Source organism: Cervus elaphus, chromosome 4, assembly GCF_910594005.1.
Source record: "Cervus elaphus chromosome 4, mCerEla1.1, whole genome shotgun sequence".
NCBI lineage: Eukaryota > Metazoa > Chordata > Mammalia > Artiodactyla > Cervidae > Cervus > Cervus elaphus.
The window spans coordinates 3,724,973-3,751,016 of record NC_057818.1 but is presented as its reverse complement, the minus strand read 5'-3'; the positions used below and the strand labels follow the sequence as shown (position 1 = coordinate 3,751,016).

Below are 26,044 nucleotides of genomic sequence, written 5' to 3'. Positions count from 1 at the left end.
ATTAAAAAAATAAAGGTCTTCACAGAGGCCTTCCCTGGTGGTCCAGTGGCTAAGACTCCACTCTGCCAATGCAAGGGGCCCAGGTTTGGTCCCTGGTCAGGGAACTAGATCCCAAATGCCACAATTAAAGAGTTCGCAGCAACCAGATCCTGCATACTGCAACTAAAAGATTTCAATGAAGACTGAAGATCCTGTGTGCTGCAACTGAAACCTGTCAAATAATTTAAAAAAAAAAGTCTATAGAGGGACATCTCTGGCGGTCCAGTGGTTAACACCCCCCGCTCCAGGGCAGGAAGTGCACATTTGATCCCGGGCAGGGGAGCTAAGATCCAACATGCCATACACACACACAAAAAAAACATAAAGCAGGAGCAATATGGTAACAAATTCAGTAAAGACTTTCCTTAAAAAAAAAAATTCTACATAGATTATTTACTCCTGACAACAGATGTATTAGGATTCCTATTCTACAGATCAGGACATAGGCACAGAGGTTAAGTCACATGCCCTATAACACACAGGTCAGAAGTAGCAGGACAGGCTCACCCCTGGGCAGTCTGGCTCCAGGACCCGCATCCTTAGGCTGCACCTGCTGCATAAACAAATACGCACATGTTTGGGACTACTTGTTTAGCATCCGTGTTCCCTTGAGATGAAGCTGAGTAAGGCTGGGAGGTGGGTAAAATCAGCCATCACTGAACTTCTAGCTGTCAGCAGGCATGTTGCTGCTGTTAAAGTGTGTTAATAGTGGAATATATTTTACATATTTTCTTTAAAAAAATTATCCCCTATCACTTTCTCATACAATTTTTAAAAACCTGTTTGATATTTATAAATTAGTCATCAGACCTTTGTAGGAAAAATACAAACTTGGTCTGGCTCCTGCCACTATTCCTAAATTATTTTCCGAATCTTACAGCATTCCACTTCCCCTTCCCCACCAGTACAGGCATCACAAGGAGAAGGGACAGTAACTCCAAGAGCAGAGCCACTGTCCTATAGTGCCTGACACACAGTCAGACCATGGTGCTTCTCCTAATAAACAATGTAGCCTCAAAGCAGTAACTCCATTAATGGTGAGGATGCTGGGTGTTAGACCAGCTACTTGGGAAGACAATATGCACATAATGTGTGCATGCCCTTAACCACTTGTTTTGATGAGTGGTTAAGAACCGAGAAAACATTCTTAGCCCTCCAGTTTTTAAAGTAAATTTACTACTACCTGTATTTTTTATTGCAGAAGGCAATGGCACCCCACTCCAGTATTCCTGCCTGGAAAATCCCATGGGCGGAGGAGTCTGGTAGGCTGCAGTCCATGGGGTTGCTAGGAGTCAGACATGACTGAGCGACTTCACTTTCACTTTTCACTTTCATGCACTGGAGAAGGAAATGGCAACCCACTCCAGTATTCTTGCCCGGAGAATCCCAGGGATGGGAGAGCCTGGTGGGCTACCGTCTATGGGGTCGCACAGAGTTGAACATGACTGAAGTGACTTAGCAGCAGCAGCATTTTTTATATTTTATTTTCTCATTATACTGTTTTATTTTTAATTGACATATACACAGGTTGTAATGCACAAATATTAGGTGTATGATTGTTCTGAGTTTTGACAATTGTATACATGTTTCAGTTCAGTCACTCAGTTGTGTCCAACTCTTTGCGACCCCATGAATCGCAGCACGCCAGGCCTCCCTGTCCATTACTAACTCCCGGAGTTTACTCAAACTCATGCCCATCGAGTCAGTGATGCCATCCAGCCATCTCATCCTCTGTTGTCCCCTTCTCCTCCTGCCCCTGATCCCTCCCAGCATCAGGGTCTTTTCCAATGAGTCAACTCTTCGCATGAGGTGGCCAAAGTATTGGAGTTTCAGCTTCAGCATCAGTCCTTCCAATGAACACCCAGGACTGATCTCCTTTAGGATGGACTGGTTGGATCTCCTTGCAGTCCAAGGGACTCTCAAGAGTCTTCTCCAACACCACAGTTCAAAAGCATCAATTTTTCGGCGCTCAGCTTTCTTCACAGTCCAACTCTCACATCTGTACATGACCACTGGAAAAACCATAGCCTTGACTAGACGGACCTTTGTTGGCAAAGTAATGTCTCTGCTTTTTAATATGCTATCTAGGTTGGTCATAACTTTCCTTCCAAGGAGTAAGAGTCTTTTAATTTCATGGCTGCAATCACCATCTGCAGTGATTTTGGAGCCCAAAAAAATAAAGTCAGGCACCGCTTCCACTGTCTCCCCATCTATTTGCCATAAAGTGATGGGACCAGATGCCATGATCTTAGTTTTCTGAATGTTGAGCTTTAAGCCAACTTTTTCACTCTCCTCTTTCACTTTCATCAAGAGGCTTTTTAGTTCCTCTTCACTTTCTGCCTTAAGGGTGGTGTCATCTGCATATCTGAGGTTATTGATATTTCTCCTGTTTAACCACCAATTAAGATCAAAACATAATTTAAAAATTTTTTTTCATTGTTATCTAATGGGGGTGCAGCTGCTAACAAAATCAGTACTCACAAATGGTAGATAGAAAAGGTGCCTTTAATCAGAATGCCAGCAATCTGGGGAGACAGTGGATTCAGTTTCCCCAAAAAACCATCTCTGAAGACTCTGCGTGGCAATGAAACTTTTACAGGGAAGCGTTATCAGTCAATCACTGAGACGGGGGGGTTGAGTTGTTGCCATTCCCCACAGTGTGCAGGCTCCTCAGCTTCTCTTTCTAAAAATACAAGAATCTTATGGTTCCAGCTACTTTTATCAGGCAAGGATTCTTTTGCATTTCTTTTCTTTTTTAAAATTTATTCATCTGGTTGTGCCGGGTCTTAGTTGTGGTATGCGGGATCTAGTTCCCTGACCACGGAAATTGCTCTCCCACGTTGGAAGAGTGGTTTTAACCACTGGCCCACCAGGGAAGCCTCCTCAACTTTTCTTCTTCTAGCTGTAATCCTGTTCACACACTGATCACACAGTTTGGGAGATTACTGAAGGGGAAGCTAGGGAAGAGATCTGGTCATCAGTTACTTACTTATTCCTCACTTCTACTTCTCTGATCTATAGAAAGAACCAACAAGTTAGGCAAGGTACCGTTTGATTAGAAGATTTCAAAGGTGTGCTTGGCCTGGAGATGAGTAGAGCCTGGGGGTGCCTGGTTTAAATGTTAAAGTATAGCTGTACTAAAGTGACAAGAGAAGAGGCTTCCTGCTGCGGCTGGCTTCCTGCAAAGAGCTGCTTACACTGAATCTCATATAAATGGATTATACATTTATGCATCTTGTGTCTGGCATCTTTCTTTCAACATAATGTCTGTAAGATTCTTCTGTTTCATCATGTGTATCAGTAGTCTGTTTCTTTTTATTGCTGAGATGTATTCTATTTAATAAATATACTGAAATTTATTTATCCATCATCCTGTGATGAACATTTGAGTTGTTTTCAACTTGGGATTATTATGAGTAAATCTCCAATGAACATCTGTGTGCAAGTCTTTATGTTTCATTTCTCTTGGATAGTAGCTAGGAGTAGAACTGCTGGATCACAGAGAAAGCATAGATTTAACTTCTTGAGACACTGCAGGACAGTTATGTGAAACCACTGCACCATTTTATATTCTCTTGAGGGGCTTGTGAGAGCTCCAGGTGCTCCTGACAGCTTCCTTGCTTGACCAGCATTTAGTCAGGCTCCGGAACCTTCTCCTAGGCCCATCTGTGCACGTCTTTGTAAGATTCAGTTTTAGCGAGAACCACCCACCCTTGATATCTCATCACCCTTAATCTCTGGTCAGGTTCTTCATTCTCCACCATCTTCCAGGTGATGTCTGATCACCCTTTCCTGTCTTCAGCAAAAATCCTATTAAATTGGCTTAACAAGAATTCTCCTTACCCCTGATGTTTCCTTTCAGTAATTTTCCATCCACCCCCCTGCTCCTTGACAATAAATTTCCACTTGCCCATGCTGTATTTGGAATTGAGCCCAATATTTCTCCTCTGCTGAAAATTCCATTACAGTCATCCTTATGCTTATGGCAATGGTCCTGAATAAAGTTTGCCTTATCATCATTAACAAGCGTCACTGAATATTTTTTTCTTTAACACTCCACAACTTTACCAACACATGGTGGGTCAATCTTTAATTTTAGTCATTGTAGCCAGTGTGCAGTTGTATCTCACTGTGACTTTGATTTGCATTTCCTTAATAATTAAAGACTTTGAGCTCTTTTTCTTGTGCTTAGTATTTATTCCCTTATAAACCGGTCATATCATTCACACATTTTGGTATAAATGTTGCAATGATTAGAAATGTGCTCTAGAGTAATATATTTTGAATTAAAAGCTTTGTTAGTCTATTCAGTCATACATTAAAAAGTATTTAATGAAAATCTACCATGTGTCATACACTTTTCTAGGTTTATTAATCAGCTGAGATTAAGAAAGATAAGATCTTTGCTCTTGTCTGAAGAGTTAATATTTTAATGGGGAGAGACAAAAAGTAAATTAGAAGCAAACAAGATAATTTTGATGGTATAGAAATGCTCCTTGAAGTGTTATCAACTAATAACAAAACATGCAAAACAACTTATATCCCTGAGGAGGAGGAGAAAGGGGACTTAGGTAATTTACCTGATATGAGATTGACAGACTATAGTAACATCAAATTGGTAGTTGTGACGTTTAAAAATTCTTAGCCGTATAAAAAGTCAAAGTTAAAACTGTACATGTATTTTGTTTAGGACTATATAAAACACCTGTGTTTATGGACAGAAACTAGAAGGACCCCCGTTTGCTTTGTGGTGGAATTACGGGGGCTGAAGGGCTTTCGGTGTCGCTCCGGTTTTTGCTGTCTTACCTGTTACCTCGTTCGTAACAGCAGAAACTGGGACCACAGTTTTCTTCTAGGACTTTCCTTTGTGCAAGGCCTTACAGCTCAGAGACGCAAACACTACAGGATGTGACAGACTTAAAAATACACTGAGGTGTCTGCAATGTGACGTGAGGCAGAAAAGTGAGGGCGTGGAGTTTCACTCCACAGAACTTACGGATTTTAAGGCACGACGAGGCCGCTCCTGAGGCAATCAGCAGAAAAGGCGAGCTGGCGCAGGAGGGGCGGGGCGAAGCCCCGCGCGGCGCGGAATGGTGACGTAAGAGAACTGACGTCATCTTCGTGAACCGCCGTTTCCGGCCCGCGTGAGTGTGGGTCTGGCGCCTGCAGCCGGGCCGGGGCTGGTGTTGCTGCGCTAACCGCTGTGTGTGTTTCCCAAGTCGGCCTTCCTCCGCCGGGACCATGGCCACCGACTCGTGGGCCCTGGCAGTGGACGAGCAGGAAGCGGCTGTCAAGTCGGTCAGTGGCTTCAGCTCCAGGCGGGGCGACCGTAGTAGGAGGGCCCAAGCTGATACTGCTTGGGGTCCGGGGAGCTGTCTGGGTTGAGCAGACCCGGGGCCTGCACACCCCGCAGGTTTGCTGCGGGAATCTCTTAGCCCTGATTTGCGGCTAAGGCAGAAGAGGCCAGTATGGAGCCTTTTCCTTTGATCTGAGCCAGTTAAAGGCTTTATCCTGTACTTGCTGTGTAAACTGTCTTTCCTACATTGCACCGCCTTCTCAGTGGGGATTGTAAGGAAAGGAACAGTGCTGATTCTCTTTTTCATCTGTTTCTGAGTGATTCTATGTTACTCTTATTTTACCAATTTTTAGATGCCGACTTAACATTGTTGGCAGTTTGTATCACTTCGCAGAATAACGGATTCAGGTTTATATTTAGTGTTTCAATCTGTTGCAAACGTTGCGGGAGGCAGTACAAATTGTTTCATCGGTGTTTAAAGTGACATTTAATTTCATGCAATGGTTCTTTAATTAATGAAGATCCATTCAACGGGAAGGTAATTATAGTGTAAACTGTGACTCTGTTCTTACCTCTTTAAGGTATGTTGATTTGGTGATAATGGACTATTGATTTTAAGAATATAGGGGTTCTTTGTGTTGCTTTTTGTAGTCTGAAGTCTTATGTAACCTTTTAATGCCTAAATTATAACTCTTCTCCAGTCACCATTTATTGCTTTGGAAGGATTATCAGTTTCTCAGCAGGTAGTTGAAATGGACTAAGTCCAAGGAAGTATAGGAAGAACCTTTATGGTTTAGTTAACAAGGCTGACTGGTGGGAATTGTGAAAATGGTAAGAGTCATGTTAGAACTGAACTCTGAGCGGGAAGAGGATGTTTATGAGTAAGAAAGTCAGGGAAATTCCTTGTAAAGAAGTTTATATTTGTGGTGGATATTACAGTAACTAAGAGAGATGATGCGAAGAGCTGACTCATTTGGAAAGACCCTGATGCTGGGAAAGATTGAGGGCAGGAGAAGGGGACGACAGCGGATGAGATGGACAGGGAGGCCTGGCGTGCTGCGGTTCATGGGGTCACAAAGAGTCGGACACGACTGAGCGACTGAACTGAACTGAAGAGAGATGAAGGTGAACAGCATTTTAGAACAGAATGTACCAAAGTGCTGGACTTGTACAGAGAACAGGAATCAGAATAATTTTTGCTGCAGCATAAGGCTATTGGGTTGTGGTAGGAGCAGTATTGAAAATAGAGTGTACTTTAGACCTTAACAAAGAATTTACAGAGGAGAGGCTTTATTTGATTGGTTTGGGCAATTTTAAGGATACTGACAAGACTAGATCTGAGGACTAGCAAGAACTATTGGGCTACAGAGAACAGAATATATTAGGAGTGGTGGCTAAAGAAAAGATCAGTGTGGAAATTAATAGTACAGAGATAGAGGGCCTGCATTGAATGGTGAAAGTGTAGATGAAAGGATGGATTTCAGAGATAATTGTGGAGGTATAAAAGATTTAGATGGCTTCCACAGTGGCTTACTGGTAAAGAATCGGCCTGCCAATGCAGGAGATGGGGGTTTGATCCCTGGGTTGGGAAGATTTCCTGGAGAAGGAAATGGCAACCCACTCCAGTATTCTTGTTGGAAATCCCATGGACAGAGGAGCCTGGCAGGCTACAGTCCACGGGGGTCACACTAGAGTTGAACATAACTTAGCAACTAAACAACAACAACAAAAGATTTAGGAAAAAGAAGAGAGATAAAGCATAGATTACAGTTTTCAACCTGGAACCCACAAGGTGGCATTAATAAAGTGCTAATAACAGGTTTAGTGGAGTGGGAGGAACAGCAGATTTGATGTGTAGCGTGATGAGTACAGGTTTGCCAGTTCTGAATTTGAAATAAGGAGACAACTTGGTAAGTACCTGTGTTGCGAGTCACCAAGAGGTGTCCAAGTTCAGTGGTTTCCTCAGAGAACTCACAGGACTCTGCATGTAATTGTACTCACAGCTATGATTTATTGCAATGAAAAGCAAAATTAGCAAAAGGAAAAGGCCATGTTGAAAAGTCCACAGGAAACCAGTCTCAAGTTTGGCAACAATCCTCTCCTAGAGGAGTCAGAAGCTCCACTTTATTCCTGCTTAATTACTCTAGCCACAGTTAGTAACAACACATACGAAGTGTTGTCAAAGAAGCTCGTTAGAGACTAAGTGCTCAGGGTTTTTACTGGGTGCCTGTCACATAGTCATTCTTTGCCTCGCAGGTACCAAAATTCCAGACTCCTGGAAGGAAAGCAGTTGTTATCATAAACCATCATATGTTTTTAGAAACATGGTTAGTGAACCCTTCAGCAGTTTTTGGAATGGTGGGAACCTTCTCATCATCCAGGCTCCCAGAAGCCTGCCAGGTTTCAGCTTTCTAAGCTGGCTTTCTGAAGGCTAGCAGTCAGACCTGCTGTGTTAACTCCTGTCTGTAAAGTACCCATGAAGCATTTGGAGATTTGGCACTGGAGTTCAGGCAGAATCACTTCAGGGGTGTAAAACTGACAGTTATCCACAAATAAATAGAAAAATATTATAAAGGTTATCGTTTGTACTCTAGAGTTTAAAACTAGTTTTCAGCATCAGGTATTCCCTAGAGACAGTTACTGAGAATTGGTTTCAAATCTTTTTTAACCTACAATCCTATGAATAATACAAATATAGACCTAAACATACTCATATCTGGTTTTATCCATTCTGTGTCTTGAGTGGTTGGTGTAAATAAATGTTTTAAAACATTGCTTCCTAATGGTTGGGTAAGACCCCTTTTATTTTACCATTTAGACTTAAGTGCTTGATAAATGTGATTGACCAGTGAACAATTTGGGGGTTATGAGCCCCCAACCCACACTGCAGTTGAAAATCCCCAAATAACATTGCACCTCTGTATATGTGGCCCCACATTCAACCAGCCATGGGTTGAGTAATACTGTAGTATTTATCCTTGAATAAGTGAACCCTTGAAGTTCAAACCTGGTTTTAACAGTCAATTGTAACTCATGGTATTCTGTTATCACATGTCTCTGCTCTTAAGTGTTTCCTTTCATTCCCATTCAGATGAGTAATTTGCAGATTAAGGAAGAAAAAGTCAAACCAGAGACCAATGGTGAGTCACAAGTAACTACAATCTACATGTGTGCTTCTGCTTTGTACTCTCAGCTGCAGTGTGGAAAGCAGCTTTCACTAGCACCTGTGGCAGATGTCGGCACCAGATATGACAGCCAGTAAATTCAGTGTTGTCAGGCGAGTGGATTCTCCTCGGTTCTGTCTCATCTCAACAAAAATTTGAAGTGATGGACGTTAGAGCCCTTGGCGTGACATAGCTCTTGGGTCTTGGACAGACCGTGTTATAGCTCTTAGACAGATCAGTGTTACAGCTCTATTTTATTTAGAAAATAGCAGGAAAATCCAGCCTTTAGGCGTGAGGGCATGCCTACCCAAAGATGCGAAGAGAAGAGTGGGGGAGCACTCAGCGGTGGCGGGCGGGGAGGGAGAGAGAGAGACCCCGGCCCTTTGGCTCCTCCTTTTATATGTTTTTTCCTCCCCCTGGGCCTGTCCTGTGTAAATTGGGCTAGCCAGGAGTGCTGTTTCTTCTACCTGAGGTCCTCACTCCGGTCCTCAGACCTCCCTTTGTTCTATTTTTGCGGGCTTTCCCCTTTCTTGTCTTTTAGCCACCGCCATTCTGGACTCCTCTTTCCTATTCTAAGTACCTAACAGTTTCATGACTGACAAGGATAGATTAGTTTTCCAGATTTAAAAAACAAAAAAATTTACCTAGCTAGCTGTACTAAGTCTTTGTTGATAGTGTTGCTCAGATCTTCTGTGTCTTGACTGTTTTTTGTTTGTTTGCTTTTTGGTCTAGTTGTTTCAGTTGTTGAAAGAGAGGTATTAAAATTTCCAACTGTAATTGTGGAATAGTCTATTTCTCCCTTTAATTTTGTCAGTTTTGCCTCCTGTGTTTTACAGATCTGTTGCCAGGTACATTCACATTTATGTGTTCCTGATGAATGGATCCTCTTACTAGAAATATCCCTATTTGGGCTTCCCAGGTGGCTCAATGATAAAGAATCCACCTACCAATGTAGGAGACCCAGGTTTGATCCCTGATCTGGGAAGATTCCACATGGCCGTGGAGCAACTAAGGCCGTGTGCCGTAACTGTTGAGCCTGGGACTCTCGAGCCCAGGAGCCGAAACTGCTGAGCCCACAGGCGCAGCTGCTGAAGCGTATGTGCCCTAGAAGCTGTGTTCTGCACAAGAGAAGCCACTGCAATGAGAGAAGCCCATGCACAATTAGAGAGTAGCCCTGGCTTGCTGATACTAGAGAAAAGCTGGCACAGCAGCAAAGACCCAGCACAGTTCCCCCAAATAAATACATATATAAATAAATAACATTATTTTTTAAAATTAAAAAAAAAAAAAAAACTATCCTCCTTTATCTCTGGTGATGATTTTGTTCTTGAAATCTGCATTACCTGAGCTAATCCAGCCTTCATATGCTTACTGGTTGCATCTCTTTCCATCCCCTGACTTTCAACTTATTTGTGTCTTTATATTGAAGTGCCTCTTGTAGGAGTATAATCTATAAAAATTTTGAATCATTATGTTGCATACCTGAAACTAATACAGTATTGTAAAATCAACTGTACCACAATTAAAAACAAAAAATAAAGTTTGCCTCTTATAAACAGCTACCAATTGGATCTTGCTTTTTTTTAATCCATTCTAATAATCACTGTCTTTTTTTTTCTCACTGTCATTTAATGGAAGTATTTTATCCATTTACATTTAAGGTAATTATTGATGCAGCTAGGTTTAGGTGGGCAATTTTACTATTTGTTTTCTGTTTGTCCCCTCATATTTTGTTTCTCTGCCTCTTTTCCTGCTTTCTTGTGGGTTCATTGAATGTCTTAGAGTTATATTTTAATTTATTTATAGGCTTTTTAGCTTTATCTCTTTGCATCAGTTTATGAGTTTTATTAAAGTTTTTCTTCATATATTTTCTGCTAGCTTTATTTCTAGATGCAGTATTTTATCTTTTAGTTGCTATTATAAATAGTATCTCTTCAGTAATACCTGTATTTATAAAAGCTACTGTCTTCTATTTATTTATTTTGTACCTAGCTCTTCCATCTTTAATTGAGATATTTTGTAGTCATTTTTAAGTTATACTCTTAGTCCTGCAAGTTTACAATCACATATTCTACAGAAAGTGATCATTTTACTTCTTTAAAATTTTTAATACCTTTATTTTCTTTCTTATGTCTCATTGTGTCTGCTAACATAATGGTATATTTTAAATTAGGATAAGGAAGTCAGAGGTGACATCACTCTGAAGTCAACCAACATTTCTAGAAATTTGAATTTTCTTATGCACTAAACTTAGAATAAAAATCCATTAAACATAAAGAAACCCAACTATTTACATTTTGATCACTTAAATAAGGTCTGATATTTATATTGTCCCACCTTTTGAATGGATTTGATATTTGCCTTTCTGATTATGATAACTGTTTTCTTGTGTAGGTGTTATCAAAACCAATGCCACTCCAGAGAAAACAGATGAAGAAGAGAAAGGTAACTACCCTTTGAAACCCTGTCACCTAGGACTTGCCTCTCTGGAGCCAGAGGCACTGTGAGTTATAAGATCAAGGAGATGAAGGGGACTCAGCCAAGGAGATTGAGAGCAGCCAGTGAGATAGAACCAATAGAGGGTGGTGTCCCAGAGACCGGAATAAGGGAGTGTTTTAAAGGTAGGGAGTCCTGTATAGGCAATAAGTTAACAGAACTGAAAATTGGCTCCTCAGTTGACTTAGAATGTAGAAGTCATTGATGAGTTTGACAAGGGGCTGTTGAAGTCAAGTGGGGAGAGTAATGAAAAAACCTCTAAGTGTGCACTCTGGGGAGAATAGGAAGTGGACAGCATAGACAGTATAGAAGTGGACAGTCTAAGTATAGACAGCCCTGTGAGGGGATGCTCCATGAAGGGAGCCGAGAATTAGGGCGGTAAGTGGATGGGCATGTAGGATAAAGGAGGAAGATTCATGATGAGGGATGGCAAAAGAGGTACACATGCTGGTGGGAGTGATCTAGTAGAGGGAGAGACAGAATGCAAGAGAGAAAGGTCACTGCTGGGAGAAATGTCCTTGTCCAGAAGACGGGATGGGATCAGGAGCATAACTGTCCATCCATAGTTAATAGCATCGAAGGTAGAGAGAGGATGCCCACAGACACAGGTGGGTGTGTGGGTTGTCACCACAGCATGTGGAGGCACTTCTGATGGGGTTTCCTTCTCGGGGTCCTGAGAAGTGGAGAGGTCAGAAACTGAAGAAGGGAGACGAGTGAATGAGTGGTGTATAGAAACATAAACACTGCCCAGAGACTCAGCCTACTTGCATCTAGAGATCAGGAGTTAAAGTGAGACTTCTTGGTGTGACTGTGTTTTCCTCCCACCTTGCTGGGCTATCCAGGAGTGGGTGCAGACGTGGGGTTTGCCTGATGAGTATGAGGAAGATCTGTTATTTTTTTCCTACAGAGGACAGAGCCGCCCAGTCCTTACTCAACAAGCTGATCAGAAGCAACCTTGTCGATAACACCAACCAAGTGGAAGTCCTGCAGCGGGATCCCAGCTCCCCGCTCTACTCAGTCAAGTCCTTCGAGGAGCTTCGGCTGTGAGTACCTGTTCCTTTGAACAACTGATCCTTGCTAGTTCCTCTTTTGTAAGACTTAGTATCTCAGAGACCTTGTGGGAATTTTCCTCTCTGCTTTCTTTTAACATCTTAATATATATTTACTTTCTTTGACTAGTTAATAATTCACATGATTCAAAAGTTTAAAAGTATGAAAAAGTGATGGTCTCCCTCCACCCTTGTCTCTTGGCAACCCAGTTTTCCTCCTTAGGGAATTTAAAATGCCACAGATTTAAAAAAAAAAATAAATAAAATAAAATGCCACAGATTTATTCATCATAGCTGAAAGTCTTTTTTCTTTTATGCTCTTAGAACTTTCAATAAAATATTGGCTGACAGGTGATTTCTGGATGTCAGGAACATTTCTTATTAGGTAAGCCCTTTTGTTAGACTATAGGGTTTACAGTGTTAAGAAAAGTTTATCTACTTTTATAAAATCTGTCCAAAAAGCCTGTGCAGGATTCCCAGTAACTATAGTGAAAATCAGCCTTCAGTGTTACAGAATTTTTTCAAAAAATCCAGAACCCAGGATCAAGCCTTAAGTGTGTACCTTTATGGCACTGTGCTGAGAATGACTTCTAAGATGTCCTTACTCTAAACGCAGAGAATTATATAACGTCACACCAAGTTTTCTGTTCCCTTCAGTAAGTTAGTAAAGAGGTATTTGTGGGTCATTGGTTTATATTCTTGACACGGCTGGGTGTTATGAGTAATACAAGATGTAACTACCGTTCTTGCGGCTTACCAGCACCCAAATCATAGACAGAATAGCTGGTGAATAAAAAAGTGGTGGAATGAATGGATTCTTTGTCTTGTTCATTGCCCACACATACACACTTAAAGTCAGAGAACTAACTAGAAACCAAATCAAGGTGTTAATGAAGCAATAGCTAAGATTTTTAAATAAATAAGATTTTTTAAATAAAAAATAAAAATAAGATTTCTAAAGTGTGGCCTTTTTTTCTCCCCCCAGGAAATTATACTTTTCTATGTGTATTTTCTCTGTGAAGGGCTTTTGTCAGTAAATGTGTCATCTCTGCTTCTCTTCATACATTCTGTCAGAGCAGCCCAACGTGCTCTGGCAGCTTGCCTTTCCTAGTATCAGTGGTCTTGTTCAAAGGACTGGAGCTCTCAGGTCAACCAGTGATGAACTGGCCTCTGAAAAGGCAAGTTCTTTCTGATTTAATTGTTAGTAGCCGAACGAAACAAAGAATAAAACCTAGGCCACCTATATACTTGGTCTATTTTGTACTGAAAAGATAGGCAAAATAAAAGGGAAATAATGAGCCACTGAAAGTTCCTGGATCACTTGAGTCCTCTTTCAGTAGTAACTTTGTTTCCTTGGCAACTAAATCAGAACCTGCCAAGCCTCACAGCCTTTTCTTCCAAATGGAAGTACGCTAATTTTCAAAGTTCTTTGTGTCTGAGAACCACCAGAGGCCAGAAAAACTGCCTTTTAGAGACCCTGTGGAACTCTCAAGAAGGCTTAGAGAACATTCTTGCCTTAGTTTGATGTTTCTTTAATAATAATCCGGTGTGATTTTTGTTAAACATCCTGTCAGTTTAGAAGTAGCAGAGAGCTTATTACAAATGTGCTATAAGAACAGCTTTAATTGATATTTGTTGTGTAGCCACTTATATAAGAAGTTGGTGCTTTTGACTAGACATAGTAAATCTGAGCAGCTGTAAAGTCCAGTATGATAACTGAACTTCCGTCACCTATTTACTAGAAACTGGCTGAATCCATGTTCTTACGTCTCAATTGTCCCGAGTCCTTGTGCAGCTGCCTTGTTTGGAAGGCCCATGGAACACAACACGGCTGTGGTTCCGTGGAGCACCTGCACTGAGAAATGAAAACCGAAGTCTCATTCTCGAAAGGGACTTGTGTATCTTAGCGGTACAGTAAGCAGTGTTTGCTTTTAGATATCTTTCATAATTTATTTTATATTGTGAATTAATAGGAACCATTCTTACTGCATCCAGGCCAATCAAATGTGTGGGTCTACTGAGAGATGAATTTCTCTAAGAAAGGAAACGAGCCCAGATTTTATAAATTGCATAATAGTTTCAGATCAAGATTTAGTAGGGAAAGATGTTGGTTTTATTTTTAGTTAGTATTTTTTAAGGCACAGGAAAATATGTCTGACGGCCCAGAAAGTATCACTCTTTGCTAGATATAGGGAAAAATAAAATCTTAGGTCTTGAAAACAGTTGCGACAACTAGGAACCATCCTCTCTCTCCCCGGCCTCCTAGGAAACCACAGCTTCTCCAGGGAGTCTATGCCATGGGCTTCAATCGGCCATCCAAGATACAAGAGAATGCATTACCCATGATGCTTGCTGAGCCGTGAGTATACAGACGCTGGTACACATCTCCAGGAAGGGGTTTCGCATCTCCCACCAAGAGGGTAGTGTTCCTGAGCATAGATGAGCCATTGGGAGCGACAGGCTTCTTCAGGGAAACAGCTTGGACAGGTGGCGAGAGAATCAGGTGCAATCCAACACATTTTCTGCCTTTTCCACTTAATAAAAACTGATAGAGAAAGTCAGTGCTGTTTTAAACACTTTTTAAAATAATATTGAAAATTTTGAGGGCTTCAAAAAAGTATCAGGAACCATACCAGGAACATTGCTGTAACGCATCCTGCCGAGAAATAAAGCATCATTAATCTAGTTGACAGTTGTAGTCCCCATGTAACCCTCTCCACTCACAGCCCCTCCCTGACCCAAGAGCGCATCACGGAAGTGGGTCATCATTTCTCATGGTTCTTTATCCTTTTACTACATACCTGTGTTTCCCTAAGGATCTAAAGAGTAGTTGGCATATTTTTAAACCTTAGATAATGGTGTCATACTTTACATAGCAACTTTTTTCATTCAGCTATATTGTTTTTCTTTTTTAATGATGAAAATGCCACCTGTTCCCATGACACTGAATTACATGGAGTGAAATATGAAAGCTTCCTCTGAAGCATCTGACTTAGTATCTTACATTTTCCGAAGGTGAGAAGGAGCCGAGTCCTGAAGACACATCGTGCAGTAAGATTTGCCCAGATCTCACTCTGCAGTCACAATTCCCATGGGCCTCTTGGGGTATAAAACTAGGGAACTGTAGCTGCACTAGAGTCTAGAATGAATATTTAGTGTGAGCCCATCTAAAATAATCATCATTTCCCTTAATATTTAAGCAGGTTTTTTTTAACAACATATAAAAAAATTTATCATTGTGCTCAAGGCAGAAAACCTGAATGAGGGGGAAAATCCCTTTCCCTACCACCCAGAGAGAACATTTGGACACTTGATTGTTTCTAACCAATGTTATCCTCATCTCTGTTCTTCCTGGGTCCAGCCCACAGAACCTGATTGCCCAGTCGCAGTCGGGTACTGGGAAAACGGCCGCCTTCGTCCTGGCCATGCTCAGCCGGGTGGAGCCAGCAGAGAGATACCCGCAGGTGAGGGGATCCTGGGGGCCCTGGAAGGGCAGTGCCATCTGGGGGCGGCGGTTGACAAGGGCATCCCTGGTGGAATCTGAATGCTCCTGATGCCTCAGACTGTTGCTCCGGCAAAGCCCAATGGCACGACAGGCGCTTCCATGGGTAGGATTCAAAGCAGCAGCCTTGAATGTGGCTTCTGACAGCATCTGCCAAGCCAGGCCTCCCTGCTGAAGGCTTCCGTCTACCGCTGACAGGCGGGCCTGGTTGATGAGGTCGGGGCTCCCCACACTGTTCGGGTGGTAATGATACCAGTGTTCCTGTTGCTCTAGAACCTGTGGCCTGCCACTGCAAGGCTTTTCTAAACTCATCTCCTATGATCTGCCCGTTAGTGTCTGTGCCTCTCCCCGACGTATGAGCTGGCGCTTCAAACAGGAAAAGTGATTGAACAAATGGGCAAATTTCATCCAGAACTAAAGCTTGCTTATGCTGTTCGAGGCAATAAATGTGAGTATAAAGGGGCAAGACCCAGGCTGTGAGCTCAGGCAGCAGGTGGGGTGTTTGAATTTTGAAGATGAGGTGATGATATTCAACTTTCTGGTTCAGTCTGACCTTGGAGCCCAGCATGGATTTCAGCAAATTTATTTAAATACTTGCCCATTTCTTAATAATTCTCTCCACTCTTAAAATAAGATTTTAAGTTGTTAAAAAAAAAAAAAATCCCTGCCTGAGTCATGGGGCTCTTAAGGTGTGGAGTGTTTCCCTGAGGAGGCAGGGTTTGAATTTAGCATCCAGAGTTCTGAAAGCTGCCTACGAGAGAGAGTAAGCAGGGAGGATGGTAGGTTGGATCAGATCCCTTTCTTTAGAGTGATCTACGAGCATGTACAGTTCTTACCAAATCAGAAATCCTTCCACCAATTCTTTTTTCTGCAAAATTTAGAGAATGTAGTTATAATAGGAGGACAGGTAGAAAATTGGTAATGGGGAAGTTATCAGAATATAAAACTACAAATCAAATAGAAAAAAGTAATCATTCTAATAGGAAAATGGACAAAAGAGGAGTGAACAGACCCCTCACTAAAGAAGGAATTCAGATGGCTGGTCAATGGGAAAAGAAATATAGCTTCATTAGTCATCAGGGACACGTCAGTTGAAACCACTATATGCCTCTCAGATGGCAGAAATGAAGGAGTATGACATACCAAGTGTTGGCCAAGATGTAGAACTAGGAAGCTCACGCGCTCCAGTGGGGAGTATACACAGGCACACTCACTTCAGGAAGCAGCGGGCGTTACCTCGACGAAGAGAAGAGGGACATCCCTTCAATTCAGCTGTTCATAATCGCCTCGAGCAGCAATTCTTAAACCTTTCGACTGTTACTCTTAAACAGTATTGAGGGCCCTAAGTGCTTATTTTGAAAGAATATGAAGAAAATCTAGCCTTTCTTAAAATTTCAGATACTGTTTTTAGGATGCCATACCAAAACCCAACAAGTAGTAATTACGTAAAAGATAATTGCCGTGTGATATTTGAAATCATATTAATGACCTCTTCATACTGTTACATTAAAATTCCTTGTTCTCCCTTGCACTTTGAATGCATCTTTTGTGCAGTAGTAATTTTCTAACATTATACCTTGGTCATTTGGAAAATACCAAATGTCTTACTGAGTTATGCTGAGAATGTTGACATGTTTCATTATACAGAATTTTAAACAGCATTTAAAATGCATTAATGTCACCACCAAACAACTCAGAGGAGTTTACATACAGAGAAACTCTCAAGTTTACAGCATCACTACAAGTTTTCCAAAGTTCTGATGTTCATAACAGCAAATAACCGTCGATTGTTTTCACTGAAAAGTCAGGCTCTCGTTGTTCACATTCAAGAAAGTGTATATCAGATTCCCTGGTTAATTTTCTATAGTTTGTCAGTCAAGAAACAAAAATGGCTTGTACAGCTCACACACAAATGGTCACACAAGGACTTTTCCTGGAGAAAACCATCATGTTTCAGCATGCAGCAGTACCACTTTAACCAGAAAGTATTAGGCTAGGTGTGCTTGTATGTGTTTGATGTCTCAAACTGCAGGTGCAACTAAGTGTAGTATACTGGAGCTTTGTGGCAACATGGATCTTCTCTAGGTTGTTTATAATAACAGGGGACTTCACTCTGTGTGAGGGGTTAATATATTACTATATATTATATATTAAATATAGTAATAACCACTTAATGTACTGTATTTTTTTTAAATTCAATGTAGACTGATCAGCAGTGTGCAGTGAAAATCACAGTGTGTTGAAGATTTCATTTAAAACTCTTCCAGTGGTGTTGATGTATTCCTAACCAGAGTCCCCTCCTTAAATTTTGTTTTTAAAATTTAAGTTAAAAACATTCACGTGTTTCAAAATTAAAAAGGGTGTATGGTAGAAACTTCTTTGTCTCCTATACCCTTCAACCATTTGGTTCTTCTTCCTAGAGCACCCATGGAGAAGGAAGTGGCAACCCACTCCAGTATTCTTGCCTGGAGAATCCCATGGACAGAGGAGCCGGGTGGGCTACAGTCTGTGGGGTCGCAAAGAGTCGGACACGACTGAGTGACTAAGCATAGCCCAGCACAGAGCACCCAGTACTAAACAGTCCCTCATGTGTCCTACCAGAGATGGCCTGTGTGGCTGCTGACAAGCGATACTGTGTGTGTACATATATGATGTGTGCATTCACACACACGTACACGTACAACATGTATTACTTTTTGCCCCTATTGGCATATAGGTTGCTCTGCAACCTCTTTTTCACATTTAATAATGTATTTTGGAGATTACTGCATATCAGTTCCTAAAGAGCTTTATGCTTTTATTGGTGTCATCCATTGGGTGCATCATATTTTGCTTAATTAGTTATGTTTTGGTGCATGTATATCCTTGTATATATGTTATTTCACACATACTCGTATGCACACAGGATTGATTCCTAATAGTGGAAGTTCTGATCAAAGGCTACAAGCATTAGTAAATTTTTTTTAATGTTCTAAGTTGCTTTTTGGGGGGAGGAGGGGTGCAGCAGGCAACAGTTGACATATGGCATGCAGGTTCTTACTTCCCCAGCCGGGTCTTGAACCTCTGCCCCCTGCAGTGAAAGCATGGGGTCTTAACAACTGGACCACCAGGGAAGTCCCATGCATTAGTAATTGTGTTGATGGATAAAGCAGTTTCAACTGCTACCAGCAGTAGTTGGAGAGTAATGTGCTGTTGTGTTTTTTTTTCTAGTAGAATTTGTATTTAGGAAAACCATCTACACAATTAGAATGTCTAACAAGGCAAAAAATCACTGGGCCAGAATCCTGGGACTCAAAACTACCAATTTATAAGGAAATCAGTGAAGCGTGAGTGAAGGGATGGTATAAAAAGAATAAGAGTAATGCTAAAGAAAAAGAGCTGGGTGATGGGAAATTACAGGAGGAAGTAGGTAAAGGAAACTAACATGCATGGAAGATTCACTGTACAATTTATTCCCAACCACAGTACAGTGAGACAGGTGTCATGGCCGTTTTATAGCAGAAGGACCCAAAAGTTTTAGATAGAAATGCCTGCAGAACACATCTTCTCTCCACAGTGGAAAGAGGTCAGAAAATCAGTGAGCACATTGTCATTGGCACCCCGGGGACCGTTCTGGACTGGTGCTCCAAGCTCAAGTTCATCGACCCCAAGAAGATCAAGGTGTTTGTTCTTGACGAGGCTGACGTGATGATAGCCACTCAGGGCCACCAAGATCAGAGCATCCGCATCCAGAGGTAGGCCCTCGAGCCAGGAGGGACCTCTCGGCTCCCGACCTGCAGTTCCCGCTCCTGTTACCTCACACTCCCCTTCTTGCCCCTGCCAGGCTCTTCACAGCTTTCAGGGGCATTTGTTTGATGGGCCATTTCTGTGTCAGCACTGAGCGCGCCCCCCGCCCGGGTTGAGGAGGGAGACTCAGAGACTCTTGGTCACCGGTCCCTGCCCCACGTCTGCTCCCGCTTCCTCCCCAAAGCTGCTCCCCGCTGCCCCTTCCTGGGGATGCAGGTCATCAGGCCTGGGGAGGCTGTGCCCTGGTCCTTCCAGAGAAAGCCCGGGTCAGGGTCATGCCGGACACCTGGGCCTCCCCTTGCAGGATGCTGCCCAGGAACTGCCAGATGCTGCTTTTCTCTGCCACCTTTGAAGACTCTGTCTGGAAATTTGCCCAGAAAGTGGTCCCCGACCCGAACATCATCAAACTGAAGCGTGAGGAGGAGACACTGGACACCATCAAGCAGTATTACGTCCTGTGCAACAGCAGAGACGAGAAGTTCCAGGCCTTGTGTAACATCTACGGGGCCATCACCATTGCTCAAGCCATGATCTTCTGCCATGTGAGCAGCAGCAGCAGGAGGCGGCGGTGTCTCGTGGTGGGGGGGGTGCCTAAGGATGTGGCCCCGCTGCTCCCACTCAGCCCGCTGCTCTTAGTGCTGGGGACCGTGCTAACTGCCTGTGGCTGGAAAGGAGAGAAATCAGCCCCAGGACATAGTCTCTCAGGTTGTGATGAGTTGTAAGGGGAAGACTGAAGAGCTAAACCTTCTCCGATCCCCACTTCTTAAGAGATTACTTGGGGGGAAAAAAATTCCAAATAACTTCCAAGTAAATAATTTTGAAGTATTAAGAATGTAGATTATTTCAGAATGCAGACCTTTGGCTCAAACCACAATAACACTGAGATCATTGATGTAATTTATCCCCCCAAAATCATGTGGCTAAAAAATATTCAGAAACTTTAAGCCCATCTTGCTGACTGAACTCAGTAGAGCGTTCATGTGTGTTAACAGCAAAAAAAAAAAAAAAGCCACTTTTCTGCAGGTGTCTTCATTTTTTTTTTTACAGGCGTCTTCATTTAAAACACTTCTTTTCACTCCAGACCCGCAAAACAGCTAGCTGGCTGGCCGCAGAGCTCTCGAAAGAAGGCCACCAGGTGGCCCTGCTGAGTGGGGAGATGGTGGTGGAGCAGAGGGCTGCGGTGATTGAGCGCTTCCGGGAGGGCAAAGAGAAGGTTCTGGTCACCACCAACGTGTGCGCCCGCGGTGAGCGGAGGCCGGGTCCTGGCCCGCCAGGCTCGGGGCGGCAGGGGGATCTTCGTGTGTGGGAGGCTGCGGTGGTTTGGGGGAGATGCTGTTTTGTGGGCGAGCCTGTGGGGGGCTCTCAGCCGAGGAGACCGTCCACAGAAGCCGGGAGTGCTGGCTGGTGGCCGAGGACGGCGCCTGCTCTTCTTGGCCCCAGTGCGGCGTCAGCTGCTTCTCCAGATCCTCGGATCCAGCAGGGGCTCTCTGGCTGATGCCGGAATTTGGCCAGCACCGGGACGGCCCGTCCTCTCCCTCTGGGTTCTGCCACCTGCCCGTGTCCCAACCCCAGAGCTGGCCTGTCCCAGACCCTGCCTTCCGCCTGAGCTGGGTGAGGGTGGGCCTGGCCGGGCGGCGGCGATTTCTGTCTCCCGTGCTCACTCGTGTCCAACTCTCCCGCACGCAGGGATCGACGTGGAACAGGTGTCTGTCGTCATCAACTTTGACCTCCCCGTGGACAAGGACGGGAACCCGGACAACGAGACCTACCTGCACCGGATCGGGCGCACCGGCCGCTTTGGCAAGCGGGGCCTGGCCGTGAACATGGTGGACAGCAAGCACAGCATGAACATCCTGAATAGAATCCAGGAGCATTTCAGTGAGTCCCGGGAGGGCCCTGGCCCTGTCCCGGCCCTCGCCTTCCCCAGGACAGGATGGTCTCCGTGCACCCGGAGCGCTCGGCCGGGCCGCCACCTCGGGGGCGCAGGGAGGCCTGCGGCGGGGGGCGGGGGGCGGGGGGCGGGCACGTCCCAGGGAGCCCCTCCCCTGCCTGCGTCCACTGCGATCTGCGCGGGGCTCTCTCTGAAGCCGCCTTTCCCTTCCCTCAGATAAGAAAATAGAAAGACTGGACACGGACGACTTGGACGAGATTGAGAAAATAGCCAACTGAGAAGCCCCTGCAGTCTCTGTGCCGCCCCCGCCCCGGACACGAGTGCTTCCACGGCGCACCCTGAGTGTTCCCGCGAGGATGACAGCACGAGTAGACAAACTGCCTACCTCATCTGAAATTACGTTTGGACTTGACAAAAATTGCCCAAATTATTCAGGAAGGTAGAAGAAAAAAATCTGAATTTTGGAAAGTTGAGTCCTTTTCCTCCCATCCCTTTTCAAAGCCACGGTTTCCCCCATCTTTATAATAATGTGGTCACTATTGGTAACCGCTGGCTGCAGGAGCCACTGCCTGTTTTCTGGCCATGGGTGTTCAAACTGCCTGGAGGCCCTGAAGCAACAACAGAGGAGCAGCCTGGGCCCTCCGCGGATCCACTGGTGTCCCGGCTGATTGCTTTCCCTCTGTTCTCTGCAGAGGAATCCCGCCCTCTCCCGGGGTGAGCATCTTGGCTCCTTTTGTACACCTCAGATTTGGGGGGGAGCACGAAGTCAGCGAACTGTCTTCAGAGGCACTGGCCTGGCACAGCTGGGTGGCCCAGGGCTGCCTCCCCCTCCCGCAGTGGCTCTGTCTGCCCAGGTGCCTGGTGTCCCAGCCGCTGAGGTGGTTTCTGACACACACCTGGCCGGGTGAGCTCTTACCATGGATGGTACACTATGCCTGGACGTGAGCAGCAGAGTTTGGAGGGGAAGTTATGACCAAGTGAAAGCTCTGGTGATGCCGTTCATCCATAACAGTGAACCTGTTGCTTACTCTGCTTCATACACTGTCTTTATGAATAAGGACGGACTAATCAGAGCTATACCCATCATCCACTATGTTAAAAAATTTAAAAATAATTATGGATCGCTTTACTAATCATGATTTGTTGTTTTTACTTGTATTTTTCTGCTTATTAGACTAATACATGCTCATTAAAAAGGTGTGTGTGTGTGTGTGTAATTTATAAAGTGCAAGTGTTCTGGTCCCCGCCTCTCTGGGTTCACCACTGCTAGCAGCTTGATGAATATTCAGAATATCGCCTTCTGTTTGATTATGTCAATCTACTTTTCTTTTGCAAAAATGTGAACATTCTGCTGGCGTCGTGCGGCCTGCCTTCTCACTCACCTGTGTCTTGGACACGTGACACGGCTGTGCCTCCCTCTCCATCAGCACCGTTCCAGGATGTAGCTGCCCCAGCATTTGCGTCCTGGCTCCTAGTGAGAAACACGGGGTTGTTGCCCACGGCTAATGCTGGCCCCTCTCCTCTCTGCCCCGCTGAGACCTACTCAGGATGTGTTTCTGGAAGTAGAGTTGTTGCGTCAGAGTGGAGATGCTTAACATTTTAACACATTGCTAATGTAGCCTGCTGACAAGTTTTTACCAACATGTCATTTCAGTGATAGCAAAAATACCTACCTGCTTGCCAACCCCCCTCCATATGAATTTTTAAAACTGCAACTCCGAGCAGCAAAAATAGATTACACAATTGCTTTTTTTTTAATTGTAGCGACATTTGGGTTTATTGGTATTTATACCAGCACCTCTTCTGGGGGGTGCTGCCCATTCCCATCTCACCATTTTGTCAACAGCTTGTTTGACCTCTGTGAGTTATAGCCACCTTTCTACTCTAGGGAAGTTAGACTGTCTTGAGTGGTAGATGTTTTCCTAGTTTGTCTTTACAAAATCATGTTTTCTTAATACTACACAAAAGTTTAACTTCAGTAGTCTTAACATTCATTTTTAAGAAATCTGGATTTGGTGTCGTGGGCAGAAAATCTTTGCTCATCTCAGTATTATAAATTACTCATGTTTTTGTAGGTCTTAAAATGATTTGCCTGCCTGATCTTCTGTGAGGTATTACTATTACCTATGGGTGAGTGTATTGCAGAGCTGTGCATGCGTGGGTCAGAGTTGAGACCGAGTGACAAGGTCCAAATGGGACCAGACGTAGGAGACAGTCATGGGAGTGAAGCAGGCAGACAGTGACCGCAGGTTATGAGGGGTGCACATGAGCCACGGGTGCGGGAGTGGCTCTGAGAAGAGTTGGGTGAGAAAGGCAGCAAGGGTCCAGAAAGGTCGGGGACGAGGCAGCGGGGGTGGCGAGGAGGAGGCGTGCTGGTGTTCGGAGGGAAACAAGGAGGGAGAAGAGGCCTGGTGCAGAGCCAGTGTTCCAGTTAGGTGACACCCAGGTGGACCCTGAAACACAGCAGCGATACAGAAAAGGGAGAACCAGAAAACATACTGTCCAACCCCCAAAACGAGGTGAATACTGTGGATCAGCAACCGGGAGAAATGCAGTGTGCTGAGCAGGGCTGAAGCCAGAGCTTGCTGTGCTCCCGTCTGGGGGCAGAGCAGCTGCCGGCCAGCAGGTCCCGTGGAGCTGAGGAACTGGGAAGCACCACATACAAGATCGGAACCCAAGGCAGCATTACTGCTCGGATGGCGCTGGACAGGAGCTTCACCTGCCCACCCGCTGGATGGAGGCTTCCATCAAGACATGGGCCCTGGAGGCAGGGAGGAGGACTTGGGCCCTGTCCTGCAATATGAACACAACCAAATTTCAGCAGATTCACACAGTAAGACTATTCTTGGATGTTCCTGATTGGTTGACTCTTGACCCTTTCCCCCAACTCCTTCCATGGAAAAAACCTTTTTTAAAAAAAATAGACTTGATTTTTTTAGAATAGTTGTAAGTGTATAGAAAGAAAAAGCAAAGTTACCTTATAGTAAAGGAAGGACTGAACTCAGATCCCTCTGAATGTGGACACTCACTGTATGTTCTTTTTACTTCAAGCCTTCTCCCTAGAGAGAAGTGCGTTACCAGAAAGAGCCTGTATTCTTCTCAAAAACAAAAACCAGTTGTTGGATGAAAGGTATTGTTTCTATATTCTTGGGGAACAGGGTGGCCCTGATACACACAGTTCACTGAGTGGAAGGGGAAGGGGCATCTTTTTGCATTTTTGTGTTAGTTGTCACACAGACATATACTCACTGCAGAAGCTGTGATTTTTCTGGAAGGGTAGTGAGAAGGAGCATTGCTTCCTAACTCACGCTCAGAAAGGAAAAATTTGATTTTTAAAAATGTTTTAGGGTTTCACCCTTCCCCTCCGCAAGCCAGGAATGATGTTTTCCTACCTACCGTGCCAAGCGTGTCACAGGAAGGAGTTCCTTGCCTGCCGAATGGCAGTTCCCAGCCATTCGTTCCTGTGATAGATAGATAAATAAAATACTTAATCATTTCCTGCCCCTTCCCCTGGCATCCAGCAGAGTGCCAGCCAAGTGTGTATCCACCTACCTCTGGCCAGGCCATAAATCCAAGTGTTTCTCTTCAAGGATCCCTCTGTATTCAGACAGCATTACTGCTTACCCAAATATGGTACCTCTCTTTAGAGTACACATTCTTACTGGATTGAGGCATGGCCGTGGGACTTCTCTGGCATCAAGGAAATGTGAACTTCTCGACAGAAGCATTCAAAGACAGCCTGTGGCTCACCAGATTCTTTTTTTCTGCCCCTGAAACAACAGACCCACCCCCAGATGGTGCCACTGTCTGCCTGGGTCCTGAGTGGTCTGAGGAACAGAGCTCCTGATGGAAAAATAGCTTGTGAGAAATATTTTAAGCCACTGCCAGTTGGAAAGATGTTTATCATTGCAGCACAACCTTACCATTGCAGCTTATCCTTACCATCTCTCCCTGCCTTAGAAAAGCTGGTTCCCTGTCCAGGCAACCTAATGTCAACCCAGATAGCAGGTATGTTCCATCCAGGTATGCAAAATTCCCAAGCAGTTTCTTAATCCATTATTTTAGAAGAGAGAACAATTCCCAATTATTTAAAAAGCCTCCATCGTGACAGAGAGGGATTAAAAAAAAATCAGAAAAAAATCAGCTCTGTGAAGACAGGAAAACTGAGGAAGAAAAGGGTATCTGCTAAGTATGCAATTAAATATCACATTTAGCTAACTTTCCTTTCCACGAGCTTGTTGAAATTATAGGGGAGGAGAAAGGTATAAACTCATATGGACAAATAAAATGGAAGCTGTGACATCAGAAGAGGAAATTAAACAAAATGTTTGGAACACACAAAAATGAATGAAAAAACTCCAATTTTTAGCGATACGGGAAACTACATAGAACATGAAAAAAAATCCCAATCCAAAAACCAGCTACAAAGTCGATGTATTCTGTTTGACTACAACAATGAACAACTACTTTTATTGTTTTATTTTTTACATTTAGCTCTGACTCTTTTGGTATTTTGGTGGTTTTGGCTATGGATCTAATTTTATCTTTTTCCAGATGGTTATCTAGTTATTTCAATAACATTTATTGCAACATCCATCTTTTCCTAAGTGACTTGAGAGGTCATCTCTGTTATAAACTGAATTTCCAGGTCTAGGCAATCAGACTAATGAAAGAGAACTGAGTATCAGGGTCAGTCAGTCAGTTCAGTTGCTCAGTCGTGTCTGACTCTTTGTGGCCCCATGGACTGCAGCACGCCAGGCTTCCCTGTCCATCACCAACTCCTGGAGCTTGCTCAAACTCATGGCCATTGAGTTGGTGATG

At 43.8% G+C, this 26,044-nt stretch overlaps 1 protein-coding gene and 1 long non-coding RNA gene across 2 annotated transcripts; one reads left to right on the top strand and one right to left on the bottom strand.

Annotated features, from left to right (window-relative positions):
* The first annotated feature begins 5,164 nt into the window (after nt 1-5,164).
* On the top strand, nt 5,165-22,421 carry LOC122691487 (ATP-dependent RNA helicase DDX19A). Its single transcript, XM_043898034.1, has 12 exons — nt 5,165-5,337; nt 8,427-8,475; nt 10,894-10,944; nt 11,903-12,038; nt 14,311-14,403; nt 15,406-15,508; nt 15,880-15,994; nt 19,103-19,280; nt 19,637-19,874; nt 20,414-20,576; nt 21,019-21,210; nt 21,440-22,421. Exons 1-12 carry the CDS (start codon nt 5,281-5,283, stop codon nt 21,499-21,501), a joined length of 1,437 nt encoding a protein of 478 aa, XP_043753969.1. The 5' UTR covers nt 5,165-5,280; the 3' UTR covers nt 21,502-22,421.
* LOC122691488 lies at nt 14,564-24,137 on the bottom strand. The gene is made up of 3 exons (XR_006340421.1): nt 22,606-24,137; nt 16,690-16,782; nt 14,564-14,700 (listed from the first exon to the last, which is right to left on the bottom strand). It is a non-coding gene; the product is annotated as an uncharacterized LOC122691488 (long non-coding RNA).
* Nucleotides 24,138-26,044: the final 1,907 nt, after the last annotated feature.

Bases quoted from the DNA above. Each gene is read 5' to 3' on its own strand.
- LOC122691487 (XM_043898034.1), top strand. From the start codon at position 5,281: ATGGCCACCGACTCGTGGGCCCTGGCAGTGGACGAGCAGGAAGCGGCT. The intron at 8,476-10,893 runs GTGAGTCACAAG...TTTCTTGTGTAG, and splicing joins AGTCAAACCAGAGACCAATG to GTGTTATCAAAACCAATGCC. The intron at 15,995-19,102 runs GTGAGTATAAAG...TTCTCTCCACAG, and splicing joins TGCTGTTCGAGGCAATAAAT to TGGAAAGAGGTCAGAAAATC.